Source organism: Schistocerca nitens, chromosome 11, assembly GCF_023898315.1.
Source record: "Schistocerca nitens isolate TAMUIC-IGC-003100 chromosome 11, iqSchNite1.1, whole genome shotgun sequence".
Lineage (NCBI taxonomy): Eukaryota > Metazoa > Arthropoda > Insecta > Orthoptera > Acrididae > Schistocerca > Schistocerca nitens.
The window spans coordinates 203,621,759-203,638,521 of NC_064624.1; the positions used below are offsets into that span (position 1 = coordinate 203,621,759).

The 16,763-nt window shown below is 43.6% G+C and overlaps 1 protein-coding gene across 1 annotated transcript in view; it reads left to right on the forward strand.

The window, feature by feature from the left end:
- The window catches only part of LOC126212788 (uncharacterized), a 344,572-nt gene that overhangs the window by 304,487 nt on the left and 23,322 nt on the right, over positions 1-16,763 (forward strand). Inside the window, exons 50-52 of the mRNA XM_049940191.1 lie at positions 7,497-7,659; positions 11,480-11,770; positions 13,530-13,699. Coding sequence (XP_049796148.1) covers positions 7,497-7,659; positions 11,480-11,770; positions 13,530-13,699 — 624 coding nt within the window. The remainder of the gene's footprint in view (positions 1-7,496; positions 7,660-11,479; positions 11,771-13,529; positions 13,700-16,763) is intronic.

Below are 16,763 nucleotides of genomic sequence, written 5' to 3' on the forward strand. Positions count from 1 at the left end.
CAGACGTAGTGAGAGAGGTGTTCTGCATCGTGAGGTGCTTTACTGCTCATTTCCTACAAGAAACAAACAACATATTGCTTCCTATTATGCACAGGAAGTTTCAAAAATACTTTTGCAAACTTTGGCTACAGGTTCCCTACTCCAAAACAAGGGAAAAAATTTCTTATAAATGTATGTCTGAATTCAAGTTATTAATGGAAGCTAATGATCAGCAGTTTTCCACATAGAACCCAACAACTTCACTTATCTGTACTCCTGTTTGTCTCCTTGTATCCTGAATGCCACTGTGCTGCCAGAGAGATTTGTTCACATTGGTCATTGTCTGTCTTCAGTTTGTCCAATGTGTACAAATACTACAGATAGTGTATTAACTGAAAGCACTTCTTTCAGACAGAGCTGGGTATTCACACTGTGACCAGACAAAGATTACGATTATGTATGACTGTGTGAATAGTAATTATTGTGAGGTCCCACTGTTGTATCGGATGGTATTTCCAGACCAAAGCCATCCGAGACATCTAACCGTCGGTGCCGTGTATCGTCACGGTGCCGTGTCGGGATTCATGACACCGGAGACCGTCGATCGAGCTAGACCACGTGCTTTCCACATGTTATGGGCTGTCAAACGAGAACCAGGTACCAGTGCGAGGCAAATGGCCCTGGTGTGTGGTTCGTATGTCTGAAAGTTTAGCGTGCAGGGTACTCCACGAGCAACTCGTGAATCCCAATCATTTTCAATGTGTACAGCGCCTTACACCTGACGATCACTTACTGTGAGGAACTTATGCTGGTGGTTTGTTACACAACCTTCTAATCCATTGTTTGTCTTTTCAGTTTTGTTTACAGATGAGGCAACATTTGGAAGAGATGAAATAACAAATTTCCACAACCTGGTTGTAACGACTGTTCACAATCCTCATGCTACATTTCAGACTAGACATCAGAATCAGTTAAAGATTAATGTGCAGGCTGCGATCGTAGGTGACTGTCTGGTAGGGCCGTACTTTCTCCCAGCATGTCTTACAGGTGCTGTCTGCAGGGACTCTTAGCACCTACTAGAAGACGTGCCCCTGCAGATAAGAAAAAACATAGGTTTATGCATGACGGAGCTCCAGCACATTTGAGTCTCAATGTTTGAGATGCACTGGCTGGCATCAACCGTGACAGAGGGTTAGGCACATAAAAAACAGTTCCATGGCTCGCATGTTCCCCAAATCTCAGTCCTTTGGATTATCATCTCTGGGGCCACCTTCAACAACATACCGTGAAAGCGTGCAGTACTATTTGAAAACCATCACGCATCATTTGAAAGGGTGCAATAGTTCCTTATACAGTGAGTGCATCTCTGTTTCAAAGCTAGAAGGGGATTATATTTATATGAACCTTTTTTATTCTTTTGGTGTAAAGGACCCGCTCCCAAAGTTTGAAAAGTATCTTTTAGGCAGCCCCTGTATCTCACGAAAAGTTCATCGAGATAAAATCGGAGAGATTCACTCTCACACGGAGGCTTACCGACAGTGAATCTTCACGTGAACCGCTCGCATTTGGATTTGGAAATGAGGTAGTTGACAACAGCGTACAAAGTACCCTCTGCCACACATTACAAAGTGGCTTACAGAATATTGATGTAGATGCACACTGCGAAGTTGACACCGAGCAATTTATTAGCTGCTGATTTTTTAAATTTTGTGTTATGTCAATCGATTCTGTTGGTTTGACAAAGAGAGAAACTCACTGGACAAGATATTAATCAGTCTCTTTAAAATAGTTCTCTGGCTGCTTTGAAACACTGTAGATGGTGTAGGTCTGCTACCAAGCAGTCATGTGACCCTCTACCTCTGATGTAATTAGCAGCAGTGGAGTGGTGTGTGTGGAGAGAGAAAGAGAGACTGTTATTTGTTGGCAGGTTTGTTGATGTACCAATGTATTGCTTAAAATGCCTACCAGGAATGGTGTACTGCTCATAGTTGTGTTACTTGGCCTAGGATCAGTGCTCAAAAAACTTTGTAACTCACTGGGACTGGAGAGATGTCTTACACCTAGTTAATGACAATTGGCTGCAGACCCATTGGGAATTGTTGCTGACAGCTATTGATGGTCCATCTCAATCATTTTCCAAGAGAACATTACAAACTGGAAATTTGCACAGTGACATTTGGGGTCAGGTACTTCGCAGCAGACCTTTTCTCTCGGAGACGCGTAAAGCTGTACGTCTCCAGTGGACCGAACGACACGGAAACCGGACAGTTGCTGACCGGAGGTGTGTGGTGTGGTCCGACGAGTTGTGACTTAATTGCGTGAGGTGTCGAGTACCCCAGTGGCCCGGTGAGGCATTGGAATCACAGTGTGATGAGGGATGTAGTGAAAAACACTAGTGGTTATGTGATATTTTTGGGGTGGTCATCATAGCATTACTTCTGGCCACATATTTAGATTACTGTGGTCACGAACAACATATTGCATCGGTTATTGCTACACGTATCGTGTCAATGATTTTCTCAGTCATTTTAGGGGTAGTGCGATTTTGGACAGTAAGATAGCAGTATTGTCAATAATAATCAATGAGCATAGCTCTCAAGTCGTACCTAGTTAGCATCTCGGTGACAAAGTGCTCTACACACTCACACGGTTACATTCTCGGTTTGACAAACAACGATGCACCTTATCACGAGCAAGTGGCGTATCAAATCGACCTGCTGGAAATGCTGGGTCTTTCTGTGCCACTGGCTGAAATATTGCATTCAGCATCCCTACAATTTAAATAGGTGGTTGCAGCTGGATCCAGTGTAAGTGAAGAAACTTTTGACGCTCTCCCTCATCGTACTGAGGCCATTACGAATACTGGAGGCAGTGTTACACGGTATTAGTGTCGTGTCTCATAGGGGCGATTGATTTTTTTTTTTTATTTTTTTTGCCCTGTTTCATTTTGTTAACATGACAGTGAATATGTAAGCCTGCAGACTTCTGGGGCCACTGTCAGGCCACATCACGGTCCTCTTCAGTTTCTTCTCACACAATCGACATTTCGACCCCTCTACTGGGATCGTCTTCTCGGTTCTCTGGTCTCCCCTGTTAACTGGGCACTTCAAAAGACCAGTGTTGCAGTCCTTTGTAGAAGGGAGTTTTCCTGCAGTTATTCTGAAGGTTGATGCTTATTATAGGATGCAGACCACATTTTTCGATTAGTGCAAAATGAAAGTGTTTTTCCTACAGGAAATGGAAGTGGCACGGAAGTGATGTGCAGTTGTGGCAAAGTGTAAACGGGTGAAACAAAGCACACATTAACGGAGATGAAGATAAACGTGGTTAAAACAAAGTTTGGAACATGGAGTAGCAGAACATCAGCAAAACTGCAGGGATGATATAGACACTAACTGGGATAGCTGAGAATTTTAACATTTATAGAAGAAAAGTCCAAGAAGTGGAATCAGAATCAGAATTTCATCGTCTCATGATGTACATATATAAATCACTTATTTAAAGGACAGGAGGCTCTCCAATATAAATAATGTACCACAGATAGCTACAATGTGTGTTAGGAAAAAAGAAATAGATCTGTAAGAATGAAAGTATTTTCTATAGATGATGGCTATAGGCTTCCAGCTTCATGGTTTACAAACGACTACCACGAAGCCACTTCTGTGCCACGGCAACAATACTTTGGTAAAAATTCTCCACTATTTCTTTGCTTGTTATTCATTTCTATGCAGTGATGGTGGCCCGTCACTAGTAGGCAGAAAAGTTAATCCGAAGAACCCCATTTCTTCAGAATGGGCTCAGGGAAACACTCTTTCGCAAGTGAATGTGTCACTGGTCCCTGACAGTCTTCAGCAAACTAGGTACATAAGAATATCCTTAAATGATAACAGCTTAGGGGCCGAAGTATCACTTGTGTAAAGCCTGGATAACACTATAAGGAACACAAGTGGATGAATTTGTGCGAACAGGATTTGTATCTAGGGTCAATGGTAGGCAAGTGCGAGTGAACTACATTCGGATGCTATTGGTTCTCATTCGCTTGTGTTTGTTCCTTTTCTACTGGCTGTTAGTTTTTAGCAAACCACTAAAAGAAGTTCACGTCCTCATTGCTTCGGTATTAGTTATACAGAGAGCTTTCGTCTGCTATCTTGTGCACTTCTGTTTTTGAGCTGTGTGAGTGATGGAGTGGTCTTGAAGAGAAAGTAATGCGTCTGATAGAAGAATCTAGATGTCATAGGTTTTTCAGGGATCAAAGAGATCTGCAGGACAAATGTCGAAGACAAAGAAATATCGTTAGGAAAAATTTGCCAAAACACTCAGTTGTCCAATTGAGATACTTGCATAGGCAAGAAATACAGTTAAGAATCTCTGTATTTCATTTTATTAAAAGGGTAAAGCATAGAAAATTTTCTTCTATGTAAACAACTGTGAATATGTATCTATTGTGCTCATTAAAATTAAAAATATTCAAAAGAGATGATCGTTTCACACCAAAGCATCTGTAATCACATTGTTGTGTGGTCATTGTTATGTTAGTGAATTGCGATTAATAGAATTGTTTTGCCTGGCATCGCACTATCTGCCCTCTAACAAAATATACAGCAGTTTTATCAAGTAGCCTATGTAACAGGTCGTATGTACAGTTCAGATGTCAGTTCAGATTTTATTGGCATTATCTTTCGTATACATACTTTAATGTATCAGAAACTCTACGATCAGCAGCTACCGAAATGGAAAAACAGTCACAAATGTAAATGTTGCTAGTTGCTGATAACGAAAGTGTAAATGCTAGCCGTTATTCAGATTATGCTGGTCATTGCCAATTAGTGTTTTGCATTTAAATTTCCTTCTCAGTTGCAATGTGCAGCCTGTGGAAAGTGTCAGCCTAGAAAGTTTTGAAATAATGCTAAGGAAAGCTGATTCTGCAGTTAGTGTTACATGCAGTTCATACATGCATTTCATACTTACGTACAAATTCGGACAACTTAATTGTCCTTTGCCATTTTGCTTACTTGATCAAAAACAGTGCACTCACCATGCTAAATAATCCCCTCTGGATATCAATGTTTTGTCCAGCGTCTGTTATTGTACAGTGCTGTATCCTGAGTGCCACTTATTAGCAGAGGTGGCAAATTGTAGTGTTCGTAGCCTATGCTGGTAATGTCATGTTGTCTTTTGTTTTTCCTGTAGTGTAAACACATGTTCACAGGTATAAACAAATGGTAGTGAACAGTGATGAACTCTCTGCAAATGCTCATTTACTTGTGTTTGCCTCCATTCATTTCAGTGTAAACAAGGCTTAAGAAGAAACTGAAGAGGAATATAATGCCACGTAACAACTTCTTACTTGTCTTTTTAGGTGAAGTTCTGGGTTTACGTCCAGTTTATTCCTTTATTGTCACCGGATGGCAGACTCCTGCGCTGAGGTCCCTGTGGGTGAACCATTCGTGTGCCTGTGGAGGAAATGTCACAGACAGTACGGTGGGGGTTCGAGAACCGGTGCAGTTTTCACACCAGAGTCTTCCCGACACACATTAGCTGATGCCGCAACCCACGTAGAGATTACTTGAAAACGACTGTCCCGCTTGACACGATAGTCGTGTACGTGTGTTTCCAATGCCTATCTGATGAGCGAATCTTAAAACCCGTTGACACATCGCCTCTGGCTGTTCAGAAACACCATATTAATGAAGGCCACAAGTTTGAAACTTCTTGGCAGATTAAAACTGTGTGCTGGACCGAGACACGAACCGGGGACCTTTGCCTTTCACAGGCAAGTGCTGTATCGATCGAGCTAACCGAGCCCGACTCGCGGCCTGTGAGGTCAGGTTGTGAGTCGTGCTCAGATAGCTCAGTCAGTAGAGCACTTGCCCTCGAAGGGCAAAGGTCTCGAGTTCAAGTCTCGGCCTGACATACAGTTTTAATTTGCCAGCACGTTTCTCCACCGCAGAGTGAAAGTTTCATTTAAGGCACAAATTTGTTTTTGAACAGAAAAAGGTGCTGTGCACATGGCTTCTGGGCGATGTTGTCAACTGGACAGTGGTTACCAATTAAGGTCCACATGGGATCTACATCTACATCTACATCTACATCTACATCCACATCCATACTCCGCAACCACCTGACGGTGTGTGGCGGGGGTACCTTAAGTACCTCTATCGGTTCTCCCTTCTATTCCAGTCTCGTATTGTTCGTGGAAAGGAGGATTTTCGGTATGCCTCTGTGTGGGCTCTAATCTCTCTGATTTTATCCTCACGGTCTCTTCGCGAGATATACGTAGGAGGGAGCAATATACTGCTTGACTCCCCGGTGAAGGTATGTTCTCGAAACTTCGACAAAAGCCCGTACCGAGCTGGAGTTTATCTATCATCTCCGTAACGCTTTGGCGATTACTAAATCACCCTGTAACGAAGCGCGCTGCTCTCCGTTGGATCTTCTCTGTCTCTTCTATCGACCCTATCTGGTACGGATCCCACACTGGTGAGCAATATTCGAGCAGTAGGGGAACAAGTGTGCTGTAACCTACTCCCTTTGTTTTCAGATTGCATTTCCTCAGGATTCACCCAATGAATCTCAGTCTGGCATCTGCTTTACCGACGATCAACTTTATAGGATCATTCCATTTTAAATCACTCCTAATGCCTACTCCCAGATAATTTATGGAATTAACTGCTTCCGGTTGGTGACCTGCTATATTGTAGCTAAATGGTAAGGGATCTTTCTTTCTGTGTGTTCGCAGCACATTACACTTGTCTGCATTGAGATTCAATTGCCATTCCCTGCACCGTGCGTCGATTCGTTGCAGATCCTCCTCCATTTCAGTACAATTTTCCATTGTTACAACCTCTCGATATACCACAGCATCATCCGCAGAAGCACTGAACTTCCGATGTTATCCACAAGGTCATTTATGTATATTGTGAATAGCAACAGTCCTACGACACTCCCCTGCGACACACCTGAAATCACTCTTACTTCGGAAGACTTCTCCCCATTGAGAATGACATGTTGCGTTCTGTTATCTAGGAACTCTTCAATCCAATTACGCAATTGGTCTGATAGTTCATATGCTATTACTTTGTCCATTAAACGACTGTGGGGAACTGTATCGAACGCCTTGCAAAAGACGACGGTGTATCTGTAGCAAATATACATTAGTAACACTTTGGTGTGAAAGTGGTGAAAGAGGCAGGTGGAACAGACATGCAACACCAGGATTTGGCCGTTATACCCCTCTACACTAATGGGGGGCCTACCAACCACCGGTAGCAAAATCTCTGCCAGTGGTATGTGATTCGCACACCCCTTTGGTTCGCAGGTATAAGGGAACAAATTGGATACAAATGTAACATTTTGCCTTAAGATTATGAGTAAGAAACTTGCTTAAACACGGACTGAGCTGATAACCTGTGAATATATCATTAACACACAAGATTTTATGTTCCCCAATGGTGACGGTCCCGGTGTGTGCTTCGAAGACCTGCCCACAAAACAGTTACTGTGTTCATCATTTGCAGATCCACAATACGAGGACGTGTTCGAGAACGGCAACTTCCAGCGACAACAGCACACGAAGCGGCCCTTCTCCTGGAGCCGGGGTATCGGGAGCAGAGGCGGAGGTGGCGGAGTTCACGCTGTGCCGTCCTCCGCCACCCTGCACTCTACCAGACACGAGCGCAGGTCGGTACCGTGTAAGATGACCTCATATCTTTATTAATCTAAGAATGATTGAAATTCATCATAAATACTAACAAAGAGATAGAGGAGCTGGCCAGTACTTAGCTCAGCTCAGTACAGCTGATAGATACACAAAACAGAACAGAAAATTTACGTTTGTAGCTTTCGGAACTTTGTTCCTTCATCAGGGAGGAGAGAGGGGAAAAAAGGGGAAGAAGGGAAAGTGGATTTAGTTACTCACAACCCAGGTTATGGAGCAACAGGGAAAGGTAAACAGGGAGGGTAGCAAGGATGGAGGTGTAGTGGTTAATAAAAAAGAAAAAGATGAAGAGAAGAAAATAAAATAAAAGGTTGAATATGGTGGGAAGAAATGGTGAGTAAAAAGGTGGTTTTAAAATCATAAATGACCGTGAAAAAGGGAAAGAATGAAAACCAAATCGGACTTCGTATTACAGAAAAGTTATCAGACTTAGTGATTCAGAAAAGCTATTGTTAGGGTGGTCCTTGTGGCGTTTTTGAGCAGAAGTTAAACCAATTTACACTACAAAAATTATTGAAGAAAGACAGAGAATAACAAAATGTAACTGACGGGAGAAAATGGCTTAGATAAGAGTTCATCCTTTACCAGGTTAAATGTCTCCTTTCGTGCGGCGTCCAGGTCTTCAAAAATCTCCTTCATTTCTGTGTGAAAAGTCTGCTCCGAAATCTTGCAATTGTCCAGGAATCACTAATTCATACCAATTAAAATCATCTTGATACTGTATGCAATTTAATTTACTTTGCTACTTCCATCCTCCGAATTTCTTAACAACTTCCCCAATACGTCTACACATTAAAATCAGATCAAGACTAGCTAATAAGTTTTTTTTTTTTTTTTTGCGTCTTCATCAGATCACGTCTGCCTTAAGCTTCCGCTATCAAGAGACAATCAAGAAACGAATAGAAAACAAAAAAAGAGTTACAATTTTAGTATTTTCTCTGCCGTCGAGCGCTCATGACGCTGCGACGGGATATTTTTTATCTGAGGGAACGAGTGCAGCGAGGCGAAATTCAAAGTCCCGCTACAGAGGCATGGTTGGCAGAGGGAAGCCAAACCACTTCCTAGAACGCCTCAAATCCATTCCCACTCCCCTCCCACCTGAAACCTTTCTTGTCACCACAGATGCTACATCCCTTTACACAAACATCCCACATAACCATGGTCTCTCTGCCCTCGAACACCACCTCTCCCAACGCCCACCTGAAGATCTTCTGAAAACCTCGTTCCTTATCACACTTACCAACTTCATCCTCACCCATAATTACTTCAGTTTTGAAGGCCAGATCTACAAACAAACCAGGATGTCTCCGTCCTGTGCCGACCTCTTCATGGGCCGCATGGAAGAGGCTTTCCTGAAGACCCAACAGCTGCTTCCCCTGGCCTGGTATAGGTTTATAGATGACATCTTTATGGTCTGGACTCATGGTGAAGAAATACTCCTAAATTTCCTCCATAACCTCAACTCCTTTTCGAATCTGAATTTCACCTGGTTCTTCTCCAAAACCCAAGCCACCTTCCTGGATGTTGACCTTCATCTTGTTGAACCTCACATCCACACCTCTGTCCACATCAAACCCACAAACAAACAACAGCTGCCATCCATTCCACATCAAACGCTCCCTTCCCTACAGCCTAGGAATTCGTGGAGAATACCTTTGGCTTCCCTCTGACAACCGTGCCTCCATCCTTGCTACCCTCCCTGTGTACCTTTCCCTGTTGCTTCATAACCTGGGTTGTGAGTAACTGAATCCACTTTCCCTCCTTCCCCTTTTTTCCCCTCTCTCCTCCCTGATGAAGGAACAAAGTTCCGAAAGCTAGGAATGTAAATTTTCTGTTCCGTTTTGTGTATCTATCGGCTGTACTGAGCTGAAGTAAGTTCTGGCCAGCCCCTCTATCTCTTTTTTAGTATTTGTTTCACATCTTTATATGAGATTTTCCATTAATCATTTTGAAATTCATTATACACTGTCAGCCCAAACAGGTTTGAGACTGGCTTAATAAAAAATATGGAGAAAGTTAAGACTGTGGCTCTAATACTTCACATGTTCTAAATTGCACCCTGCTCTTGAGTACCACATATATAACATTTATAAAGCCATGTAAAACTGTTGGAAATGTTGTTTGGCATGTTGTTCAGCTCGCGTGCCACGTTGGCCTGGATGTTGGTTAGGTCATCAAAGTATTGACTGCTGGTGTGTAATAGGTTTGTATTGACGAAAAAAAGTCTCGGTGTACAGTATGATTTTTTCCAGAATAGAATTACCCACGTTATGCAGGCATTGGTGTTGTTTGCATGCCAATGTGTGTAAGACAAACTTTGTAAACACTTTTCTTTTCTTCAAAACATTCTAGAGAATATCATGAACACTCGGTTTATGACATTGCTCTTTTACAATGTGTTGTACAATGACTCTGTTTAAAACTGCCCCCTCACCACTGACTGTGCAACAGGGCAGCTTATATGTCTAATAAGGTTGGTATAACAGTTCACTCATTGTCACACGGATGTTAATAATGGACTTTTAAGAAAATATTTACCACCAGTGTCTGCAGTTGCAATTGCTTGGTAGAATGCTTTACCATTGGTAATTCCTCGGTTTTATCAATGCAGAAGCTTCTCCAATGTAAAGAGCTTCCTTGGATCTTACTTAACCTGTGTGATGTAATTCTGCATTGGCAGAGGGTATATATCTGCTTTTTTACAACGAATTTAAATTTCCAATAGTCTTACCTGCGGCTGAAACAAACACGTGAATCAAACGATAAGTGTCCTCTCTAACTACTGAAATAAATTTGTCGACTCATTTCTGGTTTAAAAGTTCCCAATTAGTTAACAAAATGAGCCAATACACATTGTGTGGCACAAAAACTCAAGAACTGGCTAAGAACTATCCGTTATCTGAACTAAACTCGGCTAGTGTGAACGTCAGGGCTCCACATTTATAGTATCGTGGTAATGACTTATATAAGGTTTCATTGTTATAAATGTGTTTTTGCTAATATTACAATTAAAATTTTATGAATTTCTTGTTGCATCGTAAATTACAGGATTTCTTCAGCTGGTAATCTCATAAATTGTACAAATAAAATGCAAGGAATTATTCCGTACATTAACACTTTCAGCCACTTTTTGAATTCCTGCACTGTCATGTCCGAACTCTCCACAAATGCGAATCCTGCACGACTGACCGAGTGGAGGTTCACGACGAGGCCCCTTTGAAACTCTGTCAGTTGCTGATATCGCTGTCTCACACGAGTACACGCCGTCTCCGTCTCCTTCGCAGTGATCACTCGACGTCTGACTCTGTGCCCTCGTTTCCCCTACCAGACCTGGTAACAGTACTCAACTCGAATAACACCAGTTTTCTGTGGTGGTCCTCCTATGCAGAGAATTGAAACTAAATCATATATGTACCCGTCAATGGTTTGTTCCTGTACAAATTTTCTCTGACATCTGACTGTTCTCTTCATGGTGGTTAACTTCATAAATGTATCACACTGCTAGGTGGGCGAAAGAGTTTCGTTTTCAGTCTCTCGACGATCGTAGGCAGATCTCCTTATTTTTTCTCGCATCTACTGAAGTTTTCTGTTCATTTTGCCATGTTGTGTTAACAGTTTTGTTTTGGTCTCAATTCGAAGTATCCTTTGGACTTCACTTTGAATGCTGTTCTTTAATCGATATAGAGCTCCACAAATCTTCGATCACTGAACTCTGTCTGTGTCGCACTGAAACGACGGTGTCACCCCGACCTCAATACGCCCGTCGGTCTCTGACTTTTGCAGTACCGGCCGAGCTACCCGCGACCCGTCCCGACCCGGCACCGGCCGCCGCGAGGACGACGTCCCGACGTCGGACACGACCGCGTCCGCAATCGGCGCCGCTAGTCCGGCCGTCGCATTCGGGGGTACCGCCGACACTGTCGGCGGCAGTACTGTCACCGACGGCGGGACGGCCGCGGGGGACGGTGCTGCCGGTGCGGCAGGCGACACTGGCTCGCCCTCTACTGCCGACGTGAAGCCGCCGTTCAGCTATACGGAGCTGAATGCTATGGCCATAATGCATTCTCCACACAGGTTGGTAGCACTGCTCCAGAGTGAAAAACTGTTTCACGAAAATACATTGTGCCTTCCTCAATACATTCCCCCGTAGTTTGGCACTTCCCACATTATCTTACACACACGGTAGACGTAAGTCGGTGTAGTTTCAGTCGGCAGCATTAAGATATTTTGATGTATTTCACCGTCTGTTCCACTTATCAGTTATCATCGTATCGGCATAACAGCTCCTTCTCTCATTGGTCTTCCAATTAATTTGATTTGGCCCAGTGACTTCCTCTCCTGTACCAGTTTCTTCACTTCAGAAGGAAACCTTCACACAACATTCTCAATTATTTGTCGGATGTATTCCAGTCTCTGTCTTCCGCTACAGATTTTACTACCTACAGTTCCCCCTAATACCGTGCAAGGTTATTCCCTGATGCCTTAACACATGTCGTATCATCGTGTCCCTCCTCCTTATTGATATTTTGCCCATATTTCTCTCCTCTCTGATTCTGCTAACCTCCTCATTCCTTATCTGATCGGTCCGTCTCCTTTTAAATGGCATTTTCTAGCACCACATCTAAAATGCTTCAGTTCTCTTCTTTTTAGATTTTTACCACATGCCACAATCACTTCCCTACTATGCTGTTTCGAAAAGTACATTCTCAGAAATGTCTTCCTCAAATTAATGCCTGTGTTTGATACGAGTAGGCTTCTTTTGGCAAGGAATACCCTTTTTGTCTGTCAAGTGTTGTTTTGCTTCCACGGTGCCAGAATTTCATAATTTCATGGTAGTTAGCCTTACAAAGAAATAAAATAAGGCAGTACAATATTGATGACAGTGCTTCTTGTTAGTCTCAAAGCAGGGAAACCTATAAAAGAATTATTTATTTATCCAATTGTACAATGTCAAGAGGGGTACAGTGTAGCGGAACTTTGAATTTTGCCGCGCTGCACTCGTTTCCTCAGATATAAATTATACTGTCGCAGCGGTATGAGCGCTCAACGGCAGAGAAAATATATAAGAAAATGAAGGTACGAAAATTATAACTCTATTTGTTTTCTATCCGGCTTTTGTCTCTTGAGAGCGGAAGCTTAACTTTTACTTATTAGCCAGTCTTGGTCGGATGAATCCGAAAAAACTTATTGATGTGCCGACTTATTGTGGAAGTTTATATGAAATTTGGAGGATGGAAGCAGCAATGTAAAATACATTGCATTTAATATCAAGACACTTTTTGTATACATTAGTAATTCCTGGACAATGAAATTTATTGCAAAATTTCGGAGCAGCTACGACTTTTCACGCAGAAATGAAGCAGATTTTTGGAGAACAAGACCTGGATGCCGCACGCAAGAAGACATGTTAACACGGTAAAGGATGAACTCTTATCTACGCCATTTCCCCCTGCTAATCACATTTTGTTATTCGCTGTTCTCTTTCAATAATTTTTGTGGTGGAAATTGGTTTCACTTTTGCTCAGAAACGCCACAAGGACCACCCACACTATAGCTTTTCCGAATCACGAAATCCGATAACTTTTCTGTAATACGAAGTCCGATTTGCATTTCATTCTTTCCTTTTTTCACAGTCATTAACGATTTTAAAACCCCCTTTTTATTCACCATTTCTTCCCACATTTTCAACCTTTTCTTTTCTTCTATTTTTCTTGTTTTTATTAACCACCACAACAGTAAATTGTTGCCAAAATGTGCCCTCCACCCCTAGTTCCAACCCGGAGTCTTTTCTGGACAATGTGGACCGAGCTGTGTATTTTTGTCTGTCCGGCAGGAGGGCGACGCTGTCCGAAATTTACACCTACGTCACGAGCCGCTTCCCCTACTGTAAGCGCAACAAGAAGTTCTGGCAGAGAGCACTGAGCAACAACCTGTCTCGTAACGAGTGCTTCGTGTACGCCCCACAGGAGGGTGCCGAGCAGAAGGGCAGCTGCTGGAAGCTCGGTGAGTACCGCGGCCGGCGGCAGGGCGGACGTGTGCGGCATCACGTCCTCCTCTTTTCCTACACTTGTCGCTAATAAAAACGGTAACACGGGCTCGGGCCTTCGGTCACGTCCGGTGGTTAAAACGCCACGAGCTTCTGACCGATCGCTCCTAGACCGTTGTCAGATGAAATATGTTTGTATGCCTGTACAGAATCCAGATGTTATCTGTGGCCATGCTCTAGCACATTGTATGAACAAACATTAACACCACATTCAGTGTGCCCGCTTTACCGTTGCCGATTCCCTGATGTTCTAGGGCCACGTTTTTCTGACTTACGGTTATTGGAAAATGTACGCTCGAACTGATATTGCTCGAACTAGTATCCCTGACCCTGTTCTGATGTCATTACATTCACCGATACGAATGGAAATTGTTATCTCTCGTACAACTTGACCGAACAGTATCAGACTGATACTAGAGTGATGTATTTCTATGTCTGTGCTTTTCTGTTGATTAAATTTTCATCCTTACTCACGTTCATACTGCGTGAAGAGTTTGACAGAGCACTGAAAGACCTAAGTCGAAACGAGGCCCCGGGAGTAGACGACATTCCGTTAGAACTGCTGACACCTCGGGAGAGCCAGTCCTGACAAAACTCTACCGTCTGGTTAGCGAGATGTACGAGACGGGCGAAATTTCCTCAGACTGCCAACTGCGGCAACTCGGGCCGGAATACGACTGTCACCTGCGACGGCAGCAGCAGCCTGCAGGCGGCAGGTGAGGGAAAGGGATAGCATCGTACGGGTGGGGGAAAAGAGGGACGTCGTCTGTCAGAGCGTGCAGGGACTAGAAGGCCGGCAAGCGTAGTGTCGGCGGTTGTGGGCGAGGAGGTGGGGAAAAAAAGGAGCAAAAAGGGGAGGACTGGGGAAAGGTACGTGGGTGTGTCGGCAGAGTGTGGCAAACGGAGAGGTCGAGAGACGAGAATGGGCGAATACGGTAGGACGGAGGGAGTGGAAACTGTTCGGTGGAGGCTGTGGAGACTGTAGGTCGAGCCCAGGATAATTACAGAAGTGTAGAATGTGACGCGAGGATAACTACCGTCTGTGCAGTTCGGAAAAGCTGGTGGTGGAGGGAACGATCCAGATAGCTCGGGTAGTGAAGCACCTGTCGAAATCGAGCACGTTACGTTCGGCTGCACGTTGTGCCACGGGACGGTCTACTTCGCCCTTTTGGCGGTGACCGTCCGTTCCGGTAGACGGCCGATTGTAGTCGTACCGGTATAAAAAGCAGAGCTGGTGAATCACACGACTGCCCTCCCAGATAGCCCGGCCTGTGGTGGGATATAGGATAAACCTGCGACAGTACTGGAGTAGGGAGTGCTGGGTGGGTTCGATTGGGCAGGTCCTGCACCTCGGCCTTCCACAATGACACGATCCTTGTTGCGAGGGGTCGGCATTAGGGGTGTCACGGGGAGGACTAGGGTGTCGTGGAGGTTGCGTGGGTGACGGAACTCCACTTTGGGAGGGGTGTGAGCGACCGCGGGTAGGGTGTCCTTCGTTTCAGGGCACGACAGTAGGTAATCGATTCTGGCCCGAGCTGCCGGAGTCGACAGTCTCGTGTGTGTGTGTGTGTGTGTGTGTGTGTGTGTGTGTGTGTGTGTGTGTGTGTGTGTGTGTGAGGTGTGTTTGTTTGTGTGTGTGAACGGTGTGTGTTTCTCTGTTTCTCTTTCGCTGACGAAGGCTGTGGCTGAAAGTTGTGTGCGAGCGTCTTTTAACTGTCTCTTTCTCCGACTTAACGGTAAGTGGCAGTCTGTCTTTTCTTACATTGTTGATGTTCCTACAGGGATTTTCCATTGTTTCAGCTTTGTATTTCATTTTACTGAAAGGGAAAGCACAATAAATTTCTTTGAAAGTAAGCAACTGTGAATATGTATCTATTATGCTGATTAAAATTGAAAATATTTTTATATACCTAGCCCTTCTCGTTGCTTAATCTTTTGAAAGACCTGACCGTTCTCATTGCTTAGTCTCACGACATCTGTAATTACCTGCCTGACATGTCACTGTTATGTTAGAGATATTTGAGGATAAATAAAAATCGTTTTTTCACGATCACTGTATGTGCCTTCGTTAACAAACTGTATGTCGGATTTTATCGACCATCCTATGTGACAGATTGTGTACGTATTTCATATTTCATTAATTGTATTTAATTGGCATTATTTTCCATATATTTGCTGTGATAAAATTCTGAAGTGCTTTCCACATGTCTCTGCATACATCATAAACTTATATATAGCAGTATTGTAATGAAATGAGAAACAGTCATCGACGTAAATGTCTCCACTTGCTAATAACCAGAGTGTAGACGCTAGCCCTTATTCGGTCATTGGTAGTTAGTGTTCTGCTTCTAAATTTTCTCTTCAGTTGTAATGAGAATCCAACAAAAAGCGTCACACAACATAAAAAAAAAAGTTTTGAAGTAGAGCTTAGGAAAGCTGGAGCTGCAGTTTACTGTTAAGCACACTGCCTCGATACATTTCGTGCTCGATCCCTTTCACTTACTTTGTCAAGAACTGTGCATTCGCAATGCAAAATTATCCTCTCTAGATATCACAGTTTTGGCTCGTCTCTATAATTGTACAGTGCCGTATCGTGCGTGACGATTATTAGCACTGAAAAACAATAATGCAGTGTGCGTAGGCTGTGCCGGTTATCTTTTGTCATCTTCCTTTTCCTCTAGTGTAAACGGTTATCTCGGAGAGACAACAGCGACCACTAATGCATTGTCTGTGAACACTCATTGGCTCGTGGTCTCGCAGTCGCGTTCCCGCTTCCTGAGCACAGCGTCCCGGGTTCGATTCCCGACAGGGTCAGGGATTTTCACCTGCCTCAAGATGACTGGGTGTTTGTGTTGTCCTCATTGTTTCATCCTCATTCGTGTACGTGGCAAGATTGGACTGAGCAAAGGTTGAGAATTTGTACAGGCGCTGATAAGTGTGCAGCTGAGCACCCCACAAACCAATCATCATCATCATCATCATTTGCTTGTGTTCATTCAGTCCAATGTAAACTGTGCTTAC